This window comes from Phycodurus eques, chromosome 11 (genome assembly GCF_024500275.1).
Source record: "Phycodurus eques isolate BA_2022a chromosome 11, UOR_Pequ_1.1, whole genome shotgun sequence".
Taxonomy (NCBI): domain Eukaryota; kingdom Metazoa; phylum Chordata; class Actinopteri; order Syngnathiformes; family Syngnathidae; genus Phycodurus; species Phycodurus eques.
In genome coordinates, this window is record NC_084535.1 from 25,681,764 (window position 1) to 25,705,201 (window position 23,438).

A 23,438-nucleotide genomic window follows, 5' to 3' on the forward strand; every position below is an offset into this window, starting at 1 on the left:
TATATTAAAGTCACCACCTATAATAATTGTTGAATTAGCTGACAAATTGGTCAGATGTGTAAAAAGTGTGGGAATAAAAGCTCAATCATCAATATTAGGGGCGTAAACATTAACTAATGTGTATGATTTATTAAATATAGTTGAATGAACAATTACAGTATGTATCGGTCTTCTGGGTCAATTATTGTGATATTTAGCGTAAAAAGTAGGCTCCAACACTCCCGCGACCCTAGTGAGGAGAAGCGGCTCAGGAAATGGATGGATTGAAGTAGCCTATTATGAACTACTATCGAGACTCCTCTTTGTCTGCTGTTATAGCAAGCTGAAAAGGTCTTGACTGAAATTTAAGTCGGAAGGGTAATTTTCTTCTGATTTTGACAAATGGATGTGAATGTGAGTGCGAATGGTTGTTTGTTTATGTGTGCTCTACGAATGGCTGGCGACCAGTTCAGAGTGTACCTGCCTCTTGCCCAAAATCAGCTGGGATAGGCTGATAGGGTCCAGCACGCCCGCGACCCAGTGAGAATAAGCGATACGGAAAATGGAAGGATGGATGGGTTTCTTGTATGAAAAAAAGATGTTTTTAATTTTGTGATATAATATTATTTTTGGGGGGGAGTGAGCATTCAGTAAGTGGGCCAGCGGGGGGGGGGGGGGGGGGGGGGGGGGGCCGTAAAGAAGGGAAAAGGAAGTATCATAGAGAAAGATGAATAAAAAGAAAACAAGGGCAATGTCCCATGTCAGTGAGTGGCGGGTGCAATGGGACGTGCATGATTCCCCTATTTTTTGTGCCTAAACAAAGGAATGCACAGTTTTTCTACATTATATACCAACTGATAAAGCAAACTTGGAAGAAGTACTCATCTATTAGCGAAACAGTTGACCGTCTATGTATAGTTTGACCACAACCAGTGAGGCGCGTATTCCTTGTTACCAGTCATTCTTCATTGGAGGGTACAGGACTTTGTGTTGCTTGTTGATTTCACGTGGAAACTGTTCATTCATCCCAAACTGTGTACCCTTCAGATCCTCTCCTTCAGACTTTCTGCTGGAAATGTTCAAATTTGGCAATGATTGGACGGGGATGATTACATGCTCGAGGTCCTCCTAGTCTGTGTACTGAGTGGAAGGTTATGTTAGCCAGTGTCTCCTTTGGGATTTTCAGCAGGAAAATGGATCAGTGGATCAGAAATGCCACAAAAGATAAGGTTATCCCGCATGCTTCTTGACTGTAAATCTACCATTGCTGAAATAAATTCGGCATGGTCTTCTTTTAGCTCTCTGACTTGTTGGTGCGTGAACTCCAGACTGGTTTTGAGCTCCTTAATCTCCTGGTGTAATAGACTGAAAAGTGATAGCTTCTTATCAATGGAGAGGACTTGAATATGGGCGTGAGGTGAGCTGGGTAGCAGAGCTACAGTGCTTGTGGATGAGTTAGACTTATGTCTTTTCAGCGGGTTGATGCGGTCGTCATGGTGGGATCCGCTAGCTTGCATGACGAAGCGATTGAAAGATCTGTCAATAAAATGTTCCAGTGGCTCCACGATGGTCATACAAGACCAACTAACCGTGTGGTCGCCTCGGTTACATGCTTTCTAGTACTGTCTATGTTTTTGTGTTTTTCGTTTGTCTTTGGAGACATTACGCAAGGAAAGAGTTGCTAAACATTAGGGAGTCTACTCTGGACTTTCTTTCACAAAGCCGCTCAGTTACTCACCTAAACACCTGCAAGAACCTGTGAGTTGATATGTTAGTATAACCGGCACATGGAGGCGAAGGCGACACCACAGAGGGAAATGAGCCGGAGAGCAGGTCAGGCTCCGTAAGAGATGATTCCGAATGCTGCTCTGGTCGATTCACCTCGCAAATCTACGCTCTCTACCCAATGAAACGGACGAGCTTCATCTTCGGACATTCTACTGCCCTGTGCTTCACGGAGACATGGCTTTGTGAACGCGTCCCCAATGGCGCCGTAATGCTTCCGGGCTTCCAGCTACACCAGGCAGACCGCTTCACGGAGTTATCGGGGAAAACAAAAGGCGGTGGGATATGCTTCTATATCAACGAAATATGGCGTACCGACGTCACAGAGCTCAACACACACTGCACCTGGGATTTAGAGTCTCTGTTTTTGACCTGTAAGCCATTCTACTCGCCTCATGAGTTCGCATTTTTCATTCTTGCCGGTGTTTACATTCCTCCTCAAGGTAACACGAATGCCGCACTGCTAACGCTGGCTGAACAAGTAAACAAAATTGAAAAAATAAAACACCCAGACTCACCCCTCATTATTCTTGGGAACTTTAACAAAACTAAACTCAACCATGAACTCCCTAAATACAAGCAGCCCATCAACTGTCCTACCAGGGAAAACAACATTCTAGACCACTGCTATACTACGCTAAATGATGCATACTGTGCTATCCACAGCAGCTCTGGGCTCGACTAATCACTGCTTAATTCACTTAATACCAACATACAGGAAAAACTTAAATGTGCGAAGCCTATGGTGAAAACAGTGAAGTGGACCAAAGAAGAAAAGATAGAACTTCAAAGCTGTTTAGACTGCACAGACTGGAGTGTATTTGAAACTTCGAATGGCAGCCTGGATGAATATACGGACACTGTTACATACTACATCAGTTTCTGTGAAGATGTGTGTGTACCAACAAAGACATTTCACACATTGCAAAAGCAAATTCACCAGGCTAAAGAGGACACCTACCGAAGTGGAGATAGAGCCCTGTATAATTGAAACCATCTATCTAAAGAAATTAACATTGCAAAGAGATATTATGCAGTAAAGCTAGAAAAACTGTTTACTGCTAACAACTCTAAATCAGTCTGTTGTGGATTACAATCGCTAACCTACTACAAGTGACCCCCCCCCCAAGCAGAGAACAATAAAGGGCTAGCTGACCACTTGAAAACCTTCTACTGCAGATTTGAATTTGCGAAAAGGTCATTGAGTTGAATAAAAACAATTGTTTCAAAAAGTATTTTCCCCAACATCTTAAATTAGATCATTAAATCATTAAAATCTAAATTGCTCTCCTTCAGAAATGGGCTCAGCACTGCTGTAAGGAAGGCACTGCCCGAAGAGCGCAATTAAACTAATTTCTAAATGCTTCTCTCTAAAAGTTCCATAAAATGTTTTAAAAATTGATGTTGGAATTGGGTCAAAAAGAATATGCGGCGTGCTTCACTGTGGAGAAAATGTCAAGCATCTCAGCATGGACAAAACCATTCAGTTTCCTCAGGTAAGACGCTAAAATGTGTTTAAAGCCATGTTACGTCAAGATTAAAATATTGCATCTGATAGTGTCAATGATAGTGTCAATCCTTACAGAGAAAGTTAGGGAAGCTGTTAAAAGTTGTGTTGTATACTGTATGTGCTCATTGGTGGAAAAACATTGGGATGATTTTCATTTTATCACAGTTTGGTTTGGTGCTGCTACAAAAAAGGACAAACTCCGACTGCAACGGACGATCAAAACTGCTGAAAGGATTGTCGGTACCCCCCTACCCACCATTGAGGACTTGCACGCTGCCAGAACTAAGACAAGGGCGTGCAAAATCCTCTCGGACCGTCTGCACCCCGGTCACCAGCTCCTTCCCTCAGGTAGGCGCTACCGATCAACGAAAACTAGAACTAGTAGACATTCCAACAGCTTCTTCCCTCTTGCGATCAACTTCTTAAACACCTAACCTATAATTCCATTACAACAAGCTGGCAATTTTTTGACTTGAGTTCGTTGTCACATTTCTGTGGGGCCAATTATGTATTACTCGTGCACTCACTGTAGTTGTCTCGCCATGCTGCACTATTTGCATATACTCGCCACTCATGCCAGAGTAGCATCTGCTCCATTTGCACACTGATTGAGGAGTATCTGTAACATTTGCACAACGAACATTGTCCCAGATTATCGCACAACTCGTCACTTTAAACCGCATACACTCCTTGAAGTCTCAGCGCCCTTTGCACAATGGTCATTGCACCGGACTATTGCAATATTAGTCATTCGAACTGCTCTAAGTGCTAGAGGACTCTGCATCTTTTTGCACAATTGTTTTTTGTCAATGTCTTTATGTCCCCAAAGTGTTCTGTAAATTGACTGTCTGTTGTACTAGAGCGGCTCCAACTACCGGAGACAAATTCCTTGTGTGTTTTGGACATGCTTGGCAAATAAAGATGATTCTGATTCTGATGTTTGGTGATTAAGAAGAATGGATGAAGCATAAATTTCTGCTGGTTTATTGTAATTTTCTTTTTTCTTTTTTCTTTTTATGATTAAGTAGTATGTACAAACCTATGTAACTGTTGTTGTGACTGTCGACTTGTCCTGTCAGGCATCCCCACAGACAGTCAATCGCTTGATTTGTTTGGTACAGTTTTTACTCCGGATGGTCTTCCTGACACAACCCACACATTTTATATCCAGGCCTTGGACCCTTAACAGCATAAGCGATATAGAAAACAGATGGCTGAAACTTTAATGTTCGGTACTGTTAAGGTTAGTGGCCCTTGCACTCCCAAGTAGCATCTGCGCCACATGTCCTGCACCCAACACCAGTAATTGCAATGCCAAAATGCCTGTTATGTTAATGTGCCTGAAAAAATTTGCTGGAATTACATGCACACATCTTGTTAAGGAAAAAAATACTGTCCTTTCAGCAGGTCCAAACTAAATCAAGAAATTGACGTTCTTTTGTACAGATGAAAGCATTGATGTATGTATTTATTTATCTATCCTGACAGTGTGAGCAGATTGGTCACATTCTAATGATACATTCTTCCCTCCTTAAATCAAGACACCTGAATGAGGACCGGAGGGATAGAAACCGAACCCACCAATTGCTCTGTATCATTTACATATTAAAAGCTTTTAGTTTACATGCAAAGAGAACCACCCCCACGCATAATAGTGCAAATAAATCTTTTTGAAGTCTCACAAGGATTAACTATTTCAAATTAGGCATAATATGTTTGGACTGTCTATCAAATTACTGTTTAACATGACTAACAGGGTTAATCCTATATCATTACAAGTGAAACAAGATAAATCCTCTCTGCGATGCTCAACTTTAAGGGTGGCTGTCTTTAATCTCACAAGATCTTTTGTCAGAGTCAAAGATTTTTGCTTTAAACCTTGACTTGGACTTGTTTTTTTTGTTCTCCCGATGCTTGCTTGGGTTTTGACATTTATATTAGATTAATTAAGACTAAATTGGCAAAAGGTGCGAATCTAAATGTGAATAGATGTTTGTCTATATTTACCATGCAATTGACTGGCGACCAGTTTAAGCTGCATCCTGCCTCTCACCTGATAGTCAGCTGGGATAAACTCCATTAGTCATGGACAGTATTACTCATTGAATATTATTTAAGAACATGAGCACCCTTCCCCCCACATAGATAATTTCCCTTATTAAATTATTTTACTGTACTTACCACACTGATGACAGATGTATTGTCAGTACTGCTAAATTGGACAAGTTTAGATATGCTTTAGTGGTGTTTGTACCGGACTTTTCAACATTTTGCCAAAACTCTTTGAGGTGTCACATCCCGCTATCAAAAGAAACACTGTCTCAACAGATCTGTTCCATCTTCATCAGGAGTCAGTGGTCATGACAACAAAAAAAATGACTTAAGACTCCAGTTCCACCTGCTTTGCATTACAATACTTAGAACAAAAAGCTTTTTGAGTAGAATCTTCTGTTTGAATTTTTTTAACCATCTTTTCATAACTCACCTTTAATTCCTTGAACAATTAAATGGAATTGAAGAAATAAGTTACATTTTTGGAACAATGTGGAAGACCTCATATTTTGTATAACAAACAAAATTACAGACCAATTGTTGTATTCCTGTGTGCACAGGGGGAATAAATCTGTACCAAGCATGGACAAACAACAGTACAAAACACATCAAACTCTGTTACATCATTGTGTCCTCCTACTGTGTTATCAGTGACTAGATTTTAAAATTCCGTCTTAAAAGAGCACATTCATTATTTTTGGTCATTAAAAAAATGACTATTGTCTTTAAAATAAATTAGTCAGCTGTGGTTTGTTGTTTCGCTTCTCTCTTTCCAAGTGACAACACCCTTCTCCATCTCTCCCGTCCACAGTCATTGCATTGTAATAATTTGTGGGCTGGGCAGGGTAGTGACTCATGCTGCTAAGTTTAGTATGTGCATCTTAGCAAGAAAAGCTTACTTTTGTCAGAGCCTTTACCAGGACGTCAGCATCACTGCTTGTATTACATAATCTCCATTTCACGTTACATTAAACTGCCGAGTGCATTATGTTGAAACAAACATGACAAGGATCCTCTCACACCCAACTGGTCTTGTCTGAATGTGCGTGTGTAAATCAATACACTAAACGTTAATTACAGCTTTAAGAGAGATTTTATTTTAAGAGCGCAGATGGAATGGAATGTAGGATGAATTTTTAGAGACTGCGGAAGTTTCAATTGGACAGACGTGGGATTGATGATTTTTGTGATAGGGAAAGGACCAATGAAGCGCGGAGTGAGTTTGCAGAATCCCGTCTGGAGTGGGAGGTCATGGGAGGAAAGCCAAATGGACTGACCCACCTTGTACTCAGGCGTAGCAGAGCGATGAAGGTCCGCGAGAAATTTGTTTTTCTCTGCGGACAGGGTTAAGGCCGCCCGGATGTCTTTCCACACGGCCGAGACCCTTTTGAGGTGATCCTTTACCGCAGGAATCGCCTGCTCTTGTTCCCTAAATAATGGCGGTTGGAAATCGTAGCAAGCCATGAACGGGGACATACCGGTAGCGGAGCTGCTGAGGGAGTTGAGGCCGTACTCAATCCACGGGAGGAATGAGGTCCAGGAGGAGGGGTTGCATGCGGCAACACAGTGAAGGGCCGTTTCCAGCGACTGATTCACCGGCTCCGTCTTGCCATTGGTCTGTGGATGGTATCCCGAAGACAAGCTGGTTGCTGCGCCCACCGCTTTACAGAATTCCTTCCAGACAAGGGAGGAGAACTGAGGACCTCAGTCAGAGACGATATCGATAGGGAGTCCGTGGAGTTTAAAGACTTGTTGGACAAGGAGGTGAGCAGTTTCAAAGGCGGTTCGGTCTTTGGATCGGGGTGAGTCTTTTGAACCTCTTTAACCACCTGTTTGATCTTCCAAGTAGCTGCTCCAATGAAGCAAGGGGAAGGGAGGATGGATTCTGGTTCTGCAGGGCTGGAGCGGTGTGAGTAAATTAGAGACAGGGCATCAGGTTTGCTTTTGCGGGATCCAGGACGGAAGAAGAGGCAGAAATTAAATTAAATCATCAATTTAATTTCTTCAATTAAATTGATGATTAACATCTGTCTCACAGTTCTAAGGACCGGGGTTCAAATCTGGTTGTTTCTATGTGCCCTGCGATTGGCTGGCGACCAGTTCAGGGTGTACCCCGCCTCTCGCCTGAAGACAGCTGGGATATGGTCCAGCACGCCCGCGAACCTAGTGAGGATAAGCGGTACAGAAAATGGATGGAATTTCCCTTCGAGGCGTTAACAATGTAATCAAAAACAGTTGCTATCAACAGGTACTTGGTGAGTGAAAGAATGTCCTCTGACAAATTGATATATTTTGGGTGCCTATGTGACTAAAAGATAAAAATATTACTCAATTGATTTTAAATTAAAGAATAAATTTATATCAAAATTTTCTTGAAAATATCTATGACAGGTTAATTGTTTTTATCTCTTGGCTCTCCACTTTCTAAACATTTGTCACGTACGTGGTTAAGGCGAGGGCGAGTAACGCAAGGCAAGAACATGGTGGACCCAATTGCAGGGAAGCAGGGAGGCAAGGCAGGAGTCTCAAAATAATATTTAATCTTCAAAAAGGGAAAACTAAACAAAGTCCCACAACAGATACCAATCAAATCAAAGTAACAAAGAAACACTCGAATATCTAAAACTGGAAACAAACTATGACCTGTGAGTAAGACGTGGAATAGAAAGGGAGAATGACACCTGACAATAACATACCACAATGATAAAGACAACTGACGACTATGACATGGCAGAGACATGTGACAACGACAATGAACCGACAAGAACTGAAAGAAACCAGGGAACTAAATACAAACAGATAGACGAGACAACGAGGAAGACCTGGACAAGACATGAGTGGCTGGAGAGAGCTGATTGGTCGACAAAGCAGACGAGAACAGGTGGACAACAACTTAATGAGCACACGACAAACATGGAACACAGGAAAACATGGAACAAAACTAAACACAACCCAAACCATAACACAGACCATGACAGTACCCCCCCTCTAAAGGAACGAATCCCAGACGTTCCCCAAACAACAACCAAAAAGTCACCAACCCAGGGTGGGCGGAAGGGGGCCTGGAGGAGGGTACAGAGTCCACCCCTCAGGTCAGTCTGGTGGCCATCCAGGCCACCCAGGGTGAGGTGCTTGGCTGAGCGGTTCAGGAGGTCGCCCAGGACGCCAAGCACCAGGGTCTTTACAGGGCCATTCAGGCGGACGGCCACGGTGCCGAAGCCAATGGTAATGCAGGGACCAGGCAATAGGGTTGGGTGGCGGCCGCTGGACGAGCGCCGCCGGAGCGAGGACGGGTGGCGGCCGCTGGACGAGCGCCGCCAGAGCGAGGAGGTGACGGCTGAGCGCCGCCGGAGCGAGGACGGGTGGCGGCCGCTGGACGAGCACCGCCGGAGCTAGGACGGGTGGCGGCCGCTGGACAAGCGCCGCCGGAGCGAGGGTCGGGTGGCGGCCGCTGGACGAGCGCCGCCGGAGCGGGGTCTGGTGGCGGCCGCTGGACGAGCGCCGCCGGAGCGGGGTCGGGTGGCGGCCGCTGGACGAGCGCCGCCGGAGCGGGGTCGGGTGGCGGCCGCTGGACGAGCGCCGCCGGAGCGGGGTCGGGTGGCGGCCGCTGGACGAGCGCCGCCGGAGCGTGGACGAGTGGCGGCCGCTGGACGAGCGCCGCCGGAGCGTGGACGAGTGGCGGCCGCTGGACGAGCGCCGCCAGAGCAAGGACGGGTGGCGGCCGCTGGACGAGCGCCGCCGGAGCAAGGACGGGTGGCGGCCGTTGGACGAGCGCCGCCGGAGCGGGAACCTGGCCCAGCTGCCGAGGAGCAGGAGCGGGAGCCTGGCGCAGCTGCCGAGGAGCAGGAACGGGAGCCTGGCGCAGCTGCCGAGGAGCAGGAACGGGAGCCTGGCGCAGCTGCCGAGGAGCAGGAACGGGAGCCTGGCGCAGCTGCCGAGGAGCAGGAACGGGAGCCTGGCGCAGCTGCCGAGGAGCAGGAACGGGAGCCTGGCGCAGCTGCCGAGGAGCAGGAACGGGAGCCTGGCGCAGCTGCCGAGGAGCAGGAACGGGAGCCTGGCGCAGCTGCCGAGGAGCAGGAACGGGAGCCTGGCGCAGCTGCCGAGGAGCAGGAACGGGAGCCTGGCGCAGCTGCCGAGGAGCAGGAACGGGAGCCTGGCGCAGCTGCCGAGGAGCAGGAACGGGAGCCTGGCGCAGCTGCCGAGGAGCAGGAACGGGAGCCTGCCGCAGCTGCCGAGGAGCAGGAACGGGAGCCTGCCGCAGCTGCCGAGGAGCAGGAACGGGAGCCTGCCGCAGCTGCCGAGGAGCAGGAACGGGGCCTGCAGTCGCTTCCTCAGCCTGCCGCCATTGAGGTTTGGGAGTAGAGGGTATGGGAGTGGAAGAGTGCACAAGGTCTCGGGAAGGTGAACTAGGAAAAATGGCTGGTACTGAACATGGTGGCTTTGGGGCAGGTTTGACTGGACGTGACTTAATTGGAGCCGTGGAACAACGTGTGGGAACAGGTGAAAAATTAAGTGGCTTGTGAACAGGGAAAAAACGAGGGGGCAAAAATTTGACCTTTACTTGGGCGCCTCCGTTGGCCACCACGCGGCGGTCCCGGGGTAGATGGCCAAACGGGTGCCCAAGAAAAGGTCCGAGGGAAAGGTTTTGGACTCACTGGGGTTGGAAATGGGGAGACGTGACAAAAACCGACGAGGACGGGATAAACTAGGGAAGGAACCAGAAAAATCTAAGTCTGTGTCAGAGTCAGAATCAGACAGAAGGTTAACTAAATCGGGGCCATCTTCACAATCAGAAAAATCAGAATCTAAAGAAACATGTGGATGTAAAATAGAAGGGCATGGTGAATAACTAGGACAAGTGGGGGGACCCGATGAAAAGGACAGAAAAGACTGAACGATAGGGCTTACTGGAGGAGGGTAGGTATGGATGGCAGGCTGAGGACGGTGGGAGGCAGTTTGGTGGTGTCCAGGGTGACGCCATCTTCTTCCCGCTGGGTCCTGTTCTGGTCGGTTCATTCTGTCACATACGTGGTTAAGGGGAGGGCGAGTAACGCAAGGCAAGAACACGGTGGACCCAATTACAGGGAAGCAGGGAGGCAAGGCAGGAGTGCGGGAGTCTCAAAATAATATTTAATCTTCAAAAAGGGAAAACTAAACAAAGTCCCACAACAGATACCAATCAAATCAAAGTAACAAAGAAACACTCGAATATCTAAAACTGGAAACAAACTATGACCTGTGAGTAAGACGTGGAATAGAAAGGGAGAATGACACCTGACAATAACATACCACAATGATAAAGACAACTGACGACTATGACATGGCAGAGACATGTGACAACGACAATGAACCGACAAGAACTGAAAGAAACCAGGGAACTAAATACAAACAGATAGACGAGACAACGAGGAACACCTGGACAAGACACGAGTGGCTGGAGAGAGCTGATTGATCGACACAAAGCAGACGAGAACAGGTGGACACAACAACTTAATGAGCACACGACAAACATGGAACACAGGAAAACATGGAACAAAACTAAACACAACCCAAACCAAAACACAGACCATGACAACATTACTTTCCCAAATAAATTGTCATTCTTGGACTGCATCACAAATGGCTTTATTCTGTGAAGTCTTGTAGACTCACATTTCCAGTAGATGTCATTCCCTTGTTACACTTTGTACTCAACCGTCCCAATTCCTACAGTTAAATTTGGGTGGAGGAGTTATTATTATTATTATTATTATTATGATTATTATCCATCCATACATTTTCTTCACCGCTTATCCTCACGAGGGTCGCGGGCGTGCTGGAGCCTATCCCAGCTATCTTCGGGCGGGAGGCGGGGTACACCCTGAATCGGTCGCCAGCCAATCCCAGGGCACATAGAAACAAACTAACCATTCGCACTGTGAAGTTTACCAGTACCATTTACTGTAAAGCAGCCCCACACCATCATTTTCCCATCTCCGGACTTTATTTTTGGTATGGTCTTTTTAGGGTGATGCGGAGTGCCACTTATCCTCCAAACGTGTTGTGTATTTTGGCATCCAAACAGTTAAATTTTGCTCTCATCAGACCAGACTATATTCTCCCCATATTTAACTGGCTAGTCCAAATGTTGTTCAGCAAACTTTAAACGAGCTTTGACATGCTTTTTTTTCCAGCAATGAGGTCTTGCGTGGTGAGCGTGCATACAGGCCATGGCGGCGGAGTCCACTACTCACCTGCTAATTCCAGGTCTTTTTGAAGCTCTCCTCGGGTGGTCCTTAGCTCTTGGACAACGCTTCTGATTATTCTTTGTACTCCTCTGTCAGAAATCTTGCGAGGAGCACCTGATCGAGGCAAATCTATGCTGGTATTATTGGCTTTCTACTTACATATTATGGCTCTAACCATGCTCACTGGAAAGTTCAGAAACGTAGATATGCGCCTTTAACCAATGGTATCGTTATGTTTTGCAACAATTAGTTTGCGGTGGTCTTGAGACAGCTCTTTTCTCTTACCCATCATGAGATGTGTCTTGACTCACACCTTGCGATTGGCTGGCGACCAGTTCAGGGTCTACCTCGCCTCTCGCCCAGAGTCAGCTGGTCCTGCTCCAGTACACCCACAACCCTAGTGAGGACAAGCGGGATGGAAAATGGATGGATGGATATGTGTGTGTGTCTCTGTGTGTGTTTTTTCAATCATTGTTGGTTATCAGTTTTTGTATTTGCGCAAAGACCCAATATGGGATTAATTCCAAAATAATGATCTCTGGTTTTAAGTTACTTTTTAGAGGAAACATCCAAAGGTCCTGTTGATGCCTTCATTCAAAGTAATCAAAAGTAATTAGTGTATTACTTTGAGAAAGTCATTGAAATAGTTACACTACTATTAGACTTTCAACAGGGTAACTTGTAATTGTAATCAATTACATTTCCAAAGTAATCTTCCCAACATTGTCCATCAGTCAATCAACGCAATGTTGCACCATGCAGATATTCCTTGTAGCATCTCTGATTATAAGTGAAAACCGGGGATAGATGCATGACATGATTGTCACATCAGTTATCACTTTATTTTTAAGATCATTCCCTCCCCCCAAAAATCGAACACCTATCGATAATAAACGTGACAAATGAATTGAGGCTTTGCTATGCGGTAAAAAACAAACATCAGTCGCATTGTGACAGCTGTGATAAAAAACAAAATGTCACAAAGGTATTGTTAAGACAACTATTCATGGAAGTAGAATGAAAGGTTTATGTAGTTCTCTGTAAACCTGGTTATTCCTGTTACAAAGGAGTGGTATGTGCCCTCTCCAATGGCTTTTTCTCTATGTACCTCTCATCAGGTTTCGACTGCCAAAAGGCCTGCATGTCGCTCTCTCCAACATACTTTTAGACTCGGGTGTGTGTGTGTGTTTGTGTGTGTGTGTGTGTGTGTGTTGCAAGGAGAAAGGGGGCATAAGGAAAGGCAGCACTGATGTAGCCAAACCAGTTCTCCTGGTTGCCATCAAGCTTCTAGGCATTTAACTGGCAGATCCTTCCCATCCTCGTGACAGAGCAAGAGGGACATGCTGAAGAGGAGAAGTCTCTTGCTGGGCTTTTCTCAGGTGGAGGCGTCCCTGGAAGCAGTATATGGTGAGTGCATGGACTACCTTCTTCTCACTCTTTAGGAGTAAGCTTCTTTGGGATGACAAGTTAAATAATGACGTATTTCATGTGGACAAAATAAGTGAGTCTTTCTTACTTTTTGATTTGCAACAAGAGTGTACTGATTTCTTTAAACATGCTGATGGAACCGAGCTGTTGGTGTTAAATAATTTTTTTTTTTTGCATATGACATTAGACTATAGAAGCTATAAATAAATAAACGTTTCATTTTAATATACAATACTGTTTATATAATACTGTACAGCATGCACACCCTGTGAATGGCATCACTGTTAGTGAATACATTTGATTAATTTTACCTATTGACTATAACCAAGTGCACACAATGAATACAGAAATATCTGGCAACGAGGATGTTATTTAAGCTTTGACACATTTCTACTGTATACATTTTGGTATCTGTAGTTGTAACTACAGATACCAGGTTCATAGTCAGGTTCATAGTCATTTATATGACTGATTCGTATCAGGTAAGCAATTGATAGGTGTGTCATCTTATTTTTGTGTGAAAAGTGTTTAGTTGGTTTTGTAGCAGTAGTCAATTCTTGGGTTACATGTTTACCTGCCTGCTGTAGGCCTGCACTATCCCTTTTTCTCTGTGAATGTGTTGTGATTGTACTTTGTTGAGTGTGCATGTGGAGATGTTCGGGTGTGGTTGACAGACAGACTGCTATGTGACTGAATGCGCGTGTCTCTCAGTTTGGCATTGGGGGAATGTAAACCGACTTGTCCACATGCGTGCATGCCCCAGCAGAGGCCTCAGATTCCTGAGGTGCGGTGCTTGATGGTGTTGTTGTTTCTGTGTCTCACTGAGCTGATTAAGTTAGGAACAATGACCACATGCATGCAAAATGGGAATGACATGAACCCTGAGAATGATTCCTTAATTCAAACAGTGATCGTAGAGTTTTTTTGTTCGAATAGACTGTTTTATGTAGGGATCTAAAAACACAACCAAACAAGTGTTCTCTCGGATACATGAAACATATATGTATAAAACCATCTAATGTAAAGGAGTGAAATGTCAAATGATAAGAAAACACCTTTAAACCATTCTATATGTATAGCATATTTATATGAAAATAGAACTGACGTGAAATAGTCTGTTTATGATCAATCTAGTTATGAAATTGCACTGTAGTCACTCGCTCTATGATATAAGGTCATTTTACCTGTAGTCCTTTATCAATGGATGAGTTATGATTTGACAAATCTAGTTTTGATTTGTTATTTGTTATTTTTTGTGTTTAATTTTGTATATGTGTTTACTGTCATATATGTTTTATTATATCAGGACACCCACATGTTTATTCTATAAATTTTTTAACAAATACTTAACATAAAACTGACTTACAATGTTGTGCACTGAAGAATTTATTTTCCTGTTTTTCATAGATACGCATGCAGCGCAGCTTCCATGAACTAAACACACCTAAGATATAATGGTGAGTATGAGAAATTAACTCAAATAATCTGATGGTGAACATTGCTTTGTTTGAGTCTCAGAAGTAAGTCACAGTGTAAACCAATTTGTAACCTAGAACGCAGACAGTATGAGCACCTTTTCCGAAAGCGTGGTCTTTGGTAACTCTGGGAAAGGAGCGGTCATGAGAGGAATCCCAGATGGCACAGTTCTTGGATCCAGTGGTGTGCAGGCAGGTAAGCGAGTCAGTAAATGTTGAGTAATTACAGACATTAAAGTGACCTGGTAAATATCTGCGGTCAGGGGATTTGAGACAAGTTTCATGAGTTTCCAAAAGTTTCAGGGGATGACATTGTCGCAGCCACAATACACCTTGATCATCTCAGCCAAAATGAAGTGCAGAACATCCTGAAAGTGCTGCAGCCATACGATAACAACATGAAGGTGGTGACAAAGAAGGAGCTCTGCACCAATGCCAGCCTCAGCTCTTTGGGAGACCCATCTGAGGTAAATGCTGTCATTCAAGGCAACAAGGAAGTCACAGTTTCTATGCCAAGCCCATTAAAATACACCCGACTAGGACATGTTTGACATATCTGGATATTTCTTCAACATAAATTGGTTATCCATCCTCCATCCATTTTATGAGCCGCTTATCCTCGCAAGGGTCGCGGGAGTGCTGGAGCCCATCCCAGCTGTCACTGGGCAGGAGTCGGGGAACACCCTGAACTGGTTGCCAGCCAATCGCAGATAAACTGGTGAAAATTAAACTAAAACAAAAATGATTCCAATGTATTTATTATAAAATAGATAAGCTAGAAAATATCATTTTGAGATTGTCATTAACAGTGTTTATTTGATATTACATTAGAATCAATACCAGTATGTCTGGTAGGCCACCTACCCAGTTTGACAATATCATCTCATATTGTCAATCATTGAAACATCGCTATTTTCATCAATGGGGGAGTACATTTATAAATTTCTAGTGTGTGGCAGAGGAGGGTCCGTCGGGAAGTCGAATCTCAGATTCAGGAAGAGCAGTTTGGTTTTCGTCCTGGGCGTGGAACAGTGGACGAGCTCTACACCCTCGGCAGGGTCCTCGAGGGTGCATGGGAGTTCGCCCAACCGCTCTACAGGATTTGGAGAAGGCGTTCGACTGTGTCCCTCGGGGGGTCCGGTGGGGGGGGTTTCGGGAGTATGGGATACCGAACCCCCTGATACGGGCTGTTCGGTCCCTGTACGACCGGAGTCAGAGTTTGGTCCGCATATCCAGCAGTAAGTCGGACTTTTTTCCGGTGAGGGTTGGACTCCGCCAAGGCTGCCCTTTGTCACCGATTCTGTTCATAACTTTTATGGACATAATTTCAAGGCGCAGCCGAGGCGTAGAGGGTGTCCGGTTTGGTGGCCTCAGTATTGCATCTCTGATTTTTGCAGATGATGTGGTTCTGTTGGCTTCATCAAGCTGTGATCTCCAACTCTCACTGGAGCGGTTCGCATCCGAGTGTGAAGCAGCTGGGATGAAAACCAGCACCTCCAAATCTGAGACCATGGTCCTCAGTCGGAAAAGGATGGCGTGCCCTCTCCAGGTCGGGGATTAAATCCTGCTCCAAGTGGAGGAGTTCAAGTATCTTGGGGTCTTGTTCACGAGTGAGGGAAGAATGGAAAGGGAGATCGACAGGCGGATCGGTGCAGCGTCTGCAGTGATGCGGACTTAGTATCGGTCCATTGTGGTAAAGAAGGAGCTAAGCCAAAAGGCGAAGCTCTCAATTTACCGGTCGATCTATGTTCCTACCCTCACCTATTGTCACGAGCTGTGGTTCGTGACCGAAAGAACAAGATCCCGGATACAAGCGGCCGAAATGAGTTTCCTCTGCGGGGTGTCCGGGCTCTCCCTTAGAGATAAGGTGAGAAGCTCGGTCATCCGGGAGGATCTCAGAGTAGAGCTGCTTCTCCTCCACATCGAGAGGAGCCAGATGAGGTGGCTGGGGCATCTGATTCAGATGCCTCCCGGACGCCTCCCTGGTGAGGTGTTCCGGGCATGTCCCACCGGGAGGAGACCCCGGGGACGACCCAGGACACGCTGGAGAGACTACGTCTTTCGGCTGGGCTGGGAACGCCTCGGGATTCCCCCGGAAGAGCTGGATGAAGTGGCTGGGGTGAAGGAAGTCTGGGCGTCCCTGCTAAAGCTACTGCCCCTGCGACCCGACCTCGGATAAGGTAGAAAATAGATGGATGGATGAATGGATAGCATTTGTGTGCTATGTCCATTTTAGGACTTAGATTTATTATTTAGTAGACAATGTTTGTATGTCCAACAATAATACTCTGCCGAATTCTGGGTCCAGTGAAAAGTGGTGTCTCATTTTTGATATAAACACCGAACATTCATGACAACTCACACAATTTGGGCCTGTGGTTTGTTATTTGTTTGGGGAATTGTAGTAATTGTACAAGTTGTAGAACATTCACGACAACTCTCAAAATTTGGGGCTGTGCTGAAAACGTGCAAAGACTGAGAACAATTTAGTACTGAATTGTAGAAATACAGTATCGTGTTAAACTCTTTTTTACCATTTCAGTTGTCCGAATTTTTTGGGCCGGGTTAAAAACAAACCCAACTACACATTTGGGCTTTCTGGCTTTAGTTGGCCCTCCCTCACTATAAAAGTACTGAGCGCCGTCATTCCATTAGTGGCTATTTAGCGCAATTGCCAGTTCCTTAGAAATAATAACTTAGCATCAGTTAGGCATCAAGGCATGTTTACAACTCGAAAAAATGCATTTTCCCTGAAGTGTTATGTGTTTTTTGGGCTACAGCGTTGCTGTTGTGGTGACCAACATGCAACGCATGGCGTGGGCAATGCCGTATTGGACATCCCAAACTACAATCTGCGAGCTCGCGAGCGGGCTTTGAGCCGTCCAATCTGTTATCTCTCGCTCCGTGTGCCGCGCATACAATATTGCAGATACTGCATGTGACACTCTTGTTATGACAATAGTGTCATAGGTTTTTCTGATTTGACTGAAAATGTTTTGACCATTCATTTACACAACAACAGCGTTTTGGAGTCTGAAAATGCAAACTTTTAACATGTTTTTCTTGGAGTGGAGGTTATTCAAAATGACACCTTATAATTTTCCATCTATAAAAAATTCTAAGATATATGCTTTGAATGTGCCTGAGCATGTGCAAGTACTGTATGTTACAACCAAACCAACAGTGGCAGAACACAGACCTGTAGTAGTATTTGTATAATGCATCTCCAGCTATGTGTACATTTGTAAGACATTGTCCAGATGAGACACAATACTGTGCTTACTGTACATATGATACATTCCTTACTTATATGTAAAAAAACAACAACATGGTTTATTCCAGGAGGACAAGTAATTTGTTCTCATACAAGTGACTTGATGTTTTCAATGTTTTTACATGAAACTGAAAATAGTTGTTAAGCTGCCTTTTTTTTTTTTTTAAATCAACAGATGCTCACTGGTGACTTCATTAAGAAGACGGATCTGGATGTATCAGCTGAGAAATCAGTTTCTTCTCTTGACAGCCTGAGAGCAAAGTTACATGCAGCTCAGGCTGTCGGGAGTCAATTAAATGGTTCAGTGGTCAATGACCATCCTAATGTAAATCTAACTAAGCCGTCAGCTGATGCTGGTGCAGAGTTTACGTTACCCTCCCTTGCAAAGATGGGTCCGGATCTTGATGGCACCCTCACAGCACCCAATGTCAGTTTGGCAACACCCCACCTCAACAATCACAGTGCCTCGCTTGACATTGAAAAACCACAAGTAAAGACAGGTAACCTCAATTACAAAACCCCCCACTTCAAAATGCCACAATTTGATCGACCTGGGGTCGAAACACCAGTGGTGGATGGTGACCTTGATCTTCCCTCTGTTAATGGAGAAACAAAGGGCTTCAACGTGTCTTCACCAAAATTAGACATTAATAGTAAAAATGTGGATCTGAATGGACCAAAACTGGATTTAAATGGACCTGATGTTAACTTTGAATCCCCAAATACTGACATCGGTTTACCATCAGATCCTTTCAAGTGGCCCCACCAAAAATGGAAGGGACCACATGGACCACATTTGAAGTGGAAGAAGCCCAAACTTCTTGGTGCAAAAACAGATCTGGACTTAGATGCAGGCTTGAACACACCAGAGATTGATTTATCCATCCCCAAAGTGGAGGGTGGGTTATATCCCCCAAATATCAATGCAAACCTGGCAAATGCTGACCTCAAAGGCCCAGATTTAGAAATTCAACAGCCAAATTTCAGTGGACCGTCTGGTAAATTTGTCTGGCCTCACCAGAAATGGAAGAAACCAAAAATAAAAGGCCCAAAGGCAGACTTGGATATAGATGCAGGCCTGAATAAACATGAATTAGATCTCTCAACTCCAAAGCTTAATAGTGGCATTAATGCTCAGCTGGACCTTCCAAAAGCTGACGTTAAAGTTCCCAACTTAGATGTTGAGACTCCAAATCTTGACATTGATACTCCATCTTGGAAAAAAAACTGGCACCTGAAGTTGAAGAAACCCAAACTACCTGACCCTAAACTGGAAACAAATTTAAGCACACCAGATATTGGACTCTCTGTTCCAAGCATTGATGGTGATATTAATGCACCAGATGTTGACCTGAATTTACCAGAACCCAATTTACAAGTTAATGCACCAGATGTGGACATCGGGGCTTCATCTGGTAAAGTCAAGTTCCCAACACTGAAAAAGCCAAAGTTTTGGTTTGCTGGACCCAAGGTGAAAACCCCAAGTGTTGACCTGGATACTGATGTGAAAGCCCCTGACCTTAGACTTTCTACTTCACAGGCATCACTTCATGGACCTGATCTGAATTTACCCAAAGCTGATGTTGATGTTAAAGTACCTGACGTAGATGCATCTGGAAAGATGAAACGGCACACCCTGAAAAAGCCAAAATGGTCCTTCTCAGGTCCGAATGTTAATAGTCCAGATTTTGATGCTAATGTTTCAACACCTGACCTGAATCTCACAGCTCCAAAGTTTGATGGTGACCTAAATGCACCAGATCTAAAACTAACAACTGCTGAATTGAATGAACCCAAGTTAGACATTGATGCTCATGGTTCATCTGGAAAATTCAAATGGCTCAAGAAGTTTGCTACACTGAAAGGTCTAAAATCTGATATTGATGGTGATATCAAGGTGCCAGATGTGGATCTCAGGGCACCTGATATAGATTTGAGGGCACCAGATGTTTCTCTTTCACCAAAAATTGAAGCGCCGGAGCTCAATTTCAGCACGCCTAATGCTAATATCAGTGGCCCTAATGTAGATCTCCACGCTCCTGATCCAAATATTGAACCGATTGATGATAAACTGAAGTTACCAACAATTAAAATCCCAAAATGGCCAAAAGTCAAAGGCCCAGAAGTGGAAACCAATTTAAAAGCTCCAAATATTGATGCCAATGTTGATGTTCCTAATATAGGGATAGATACGCCCAACATAGATCTAAAAGCACCTGATCTGTCCTTGTCATCGTCAAAGCTTGAAGGTAGTATTGATACACCGGATGTTGAGCTGCAGTCTCCAGATCTTTCAACTGGGAAACTCAAGTTACCCAACCTGAATTTACCAAAATTATCAGGGCCAAAGATAGAAAAACCTAATCTTGATATTGATGCTGATGTCAAGGGTCCACATCTTGATCTGGCTCCTCTAGATATAAATGCACCAGACTTGAATCTTTCAGCTCCCAAGATTGATGGTGGTTCTGGTGCTCCAGATTTTAGTCTGCCTAAAGCTGATTTAAATGGGCCACATTTTGACCTACCTGATCCCCACAATGCTGATATAGGATTACCACACTTAAATCATTCTGCCCCTCAAATTACAAGTTTAGGTGCAGACATTAATTTGCCCAAATCAGATGGACCCAGTCTGCATCTACCCAATCCATCCGATCTCAACATTAAAAAAACAGATCTGAGTCTTGGAAATGCTGACCTGGAAGCACGTGATGTCAGACTCAGTAGCCATCTTCCAGATATGGGTATCAACATGCCCACTGCAGATCTTAAAGGCCCAGATGCACAGTTAAAAACACCAGTTCTTAGGGTTAGATTCCCAAATGGGGGAATTTACATTGCCTCATTATAAGCTTCCGAAACTGGATCTTTCAAGCCCTGGAGTAGAAGTTCCCAGTGTTCATCCCTCAGTTCAGGCTGGACTGGAGGCATCCAAGGTCAACATAGATATGTCTACAGCAGATGCAAACATATCGGTTCCTACAGTAGATTTAAGTAGGTCGCTGTTTAAAGGTGCCAAAAAAGGACCAGAAGTAGATGTGGAAGCTCCAAAGGTAGATACTGGTCTTGAAAAACCCAAATTGCCACATTTCAAGGTTCCAAAACTGAGTTTCTCGGGATCAAAAATTAAAACTCCTGAGGTAAATACCAGTCCAAAACTGTCACTTGATGGCGAAATCTCACCTCTCACTGTCTCTGCCCCTGAAATGAGGACCAACACTCCTGAAATAGCAAACACAGCTGGAGATACTGGAATCAAAGTTTCCCCAAAAAGTAAACTGAAATGGCCCTTTAAATGGGCATTTAAATCTAGCTCACTGGACACTGAGGAGCATGGAGGCAATGCTGATGTGGATGTTCCCAAATTCAGATTACACAGCTTGCCCAGAAACTGCGCAGACAATAAAAGTGTTACGCCAGATATCTTTAGCCTGTCAAAATCTGACAATGAGGCCAAGGATTATGTTGTCAGCAAAGGAATCCGTTTACCAATAGTAAATGTACCATCAAGAAATGGAGAAAGGATTGACATCATGGAGAGGTTGAAAATGGCAAAGGAAAAAGCACCATCAACTAACACCTCACCAACAGAGGAGAGAACTATTAGCTTGAATATGGCTCCTCTGAGTCTTGATGCCTCTGGAGAAGCAGAAGACTCCAGTTTAGTTCGAGGAGGGACTTTCAAAGTGGAAAAGCCGGAGTACCCACTGGGCTTGATAGCTCCTGATATTTATTCAGCAGATGAAAGTGATAAATTATCATTAAGCCTCTCCCATATGCTCGGCCTTAATGTCAAGAATTCAGATGCTGACTGTTAGCTTCCAGAAAGCTGACCCCAGCCAAGAGAAGGCCAAATGAAGGGAGCTGTTTCTCCAAACTATGTTCATATCCCCGTTATTTATATATATGGATTTTTTTTCTTCTTCTTTTTTAAAATTGTTAATTTGAAAATATGAAACTTCCTTGTGCACTGCATTTGTTGACACTTAATTGTTTCATTTTCAGACAAGTAACATAATTATCCTTTTAAATAAGTAACTGTGAATGAATGCGATTTGAATCTTGTGTTCAATAAAAACACCAGTATATTAAAATATATTCAAAGATGACTAAAAATCCCATATTAATGTGTGAGGTAGAATGATGCAATAGTAAAGACGTTTGTAAGGACTTGGATTCAGGAACAGAGGGTTGAAAGTCCCAATCCCATGATGATACAAGGCAATAAAAAAATGAATGCTGTAAAATTTAAACTTTTTAGTAAAGTATTTATTTACATATTTACTGAGAAAGCAGATAAACAAAAAATCTATTCCAATTTCTTCTAACAAAAAAAACACAGTTAACAAAAGCTTCAACTGCATCATTTTGCACATTCAAACCGTTTTATTCCCCGTATTGCATTAACAATTTTGAGCATTGTGGTGATTTATTTAATGCTAAATGTAAATATGAGTATTGTATCACATCCAAGGATGAACTCAGGTTCATTTAAAAACTTACCATATAAGCAATATTTGTTATTTGCTATTAACTACATTATGTATTACAGGCACATGCACATAACTTTTATAGAGCAGATGCTCAAGCCCAGAAAAAGGGCAGGGAGGGGGGGGGGGGGGGGGGGGGGGGGGGGGGGGTTGCCGATGGATTTCACATTGGCTCGGGGGAATAAATGGGCTGCAGCAGAAAAGGGCACTTTCTTCATCCTGGCCACAAGGGCAGGTGCTGCAGCAAAAATGGCACTTTTTACACCCAGGGGAAAAGGGCTGGTGCTTGAGCACCACTTGGGGTCCATCTGTGCATGCGCTTCAACTATTATAATTCCTTCAATTGGAAGAATTAACCTCTGTACATACTGTATCCCATTGTAAACATTTCAGACGGTTCAGAACTCTAATTTGGTGATCCACAATTTGCACACAAAAAAAATTATATCAAGCTGTTGATCTCTTTATTATTGTTGCACCCGTTTAAAAGTTGGCAAACAATATTATGTGGTCCAAAGTATCTTAGACAAAAAATAGAGACGAGAGACAGGATAATTTGTAAAAGAGAAGCTGTGCAGGTTACTTTCTTTGTTGCCAGCGTGACGGCCAATCATTTTCCATCCAACCCTGCAACAATCGCAACACATCGATGCGCTGGTAAAAGCGACACAGTTCAGTGAGCTCGGCGACAGGTTTCTGGTTGTAACGCAATAGGAACTCCTGGGTGGGGCTGTGGGACAGAGAACCTTGGGTCCGGTGCTCCAGCAGTGTGAGCTCGTCGTAGCTCATCCCCCAGCGGCTCGCAAAGTTCTTCCAGTTTTTTACAGTGCAGTGGTTCGGGTCCAGTTTGAGTCGCAATAAGTCCAGAAGATCTTTGTCATTCAGGAGGTCGCTGATCTTGGGTGGAGGTGCAGGACGGTAGCACTTTTCACAAGGGCTGTTCAGCTGTAGTTGTAGTTCTTTAGGGTGGTCTTCTTGGCAGGATTGGAAAATACATAATGATCAAAGGATTAATTATTTCACTCATTCATTTCATTTAGCCTCATTTCTTTGATTTTGCTCTGACCATATGCTATACCTGGTGAAGTAGATGTCGGGCAGGTACATTCTTCAGTATCTTTAACTGGCTATAACAGAAACACACAGGAGCTATAATTTCAAAGATATGAATTGTTCGTCTCTTGACACGAAATTTTATAGTCGTTTTCCCACTTT

At 44.1% G+C, this 23,438-nt stretch overlaps 2 protein-coding genes across 4 annotated transcripts in view; one reads left to right on the forward strand and one right to left on the reverse strand.

Annotated features, from left to right (window-relative positions):
- The first annotated feature begins 20,459 nt into the window (after positions 1–20,459).
- LOC133409537 (neuroblast differentiation-associated protein AHNAK-like) lies at positions 20,460–21,986 on the forward strand. The gene has a single exon (XM_061689673.1). It carries the CDS (start codon positions 20,556–20,558, stop codon positions 21,549–21,551), a length of 996 nt encoding a protein of 331 aa, XP_061545657.1. The 5' UTR covers positions 20,460–20,555; the 3' UTR covers positions 21,552–21,986.
- An 8-nt stretch (positions 21,987–21,994) lies between these two features.
- edaradd (EDAR-associated death domain) overlaps positions 21,995–23,438 on the reverse strand; it is a 36,907-nt gene continuing 35,463 nt past the window's right edge. Inside the window, exons 6-7 of one of the 3 annotated variants that reach the window (XM_061689676.1) lie at positions 23,302–23,350; positions 21,995–23,197 (exon numbers count right to left, since the gene is read on the reverse strand). In XM_061689676.1, coding sequence (XP_061545660.1) covers positions 22,803–23,197; positions 23,302–23,350 — 444 coding nt within the window. In that variant the 3' untranslated portion in view covers positions 21,995–22,802. The remainder of the gene's footprint in view (positions 23,198–23,301; positions 23,351–23,438) is intronic. The other 2 variants (XM_061689674.1, XM_061689675.1) reach the window with 2 other exon arrangements.

Coding starts and splice junctions, on each gene's coding strand:
- LOC133409537 (XM_061689673.1), top strand. CDS start 20,556: ATGGGGGAATTTACATTGCCTCATTATAAGCTTCCGAAACTGGATCTT.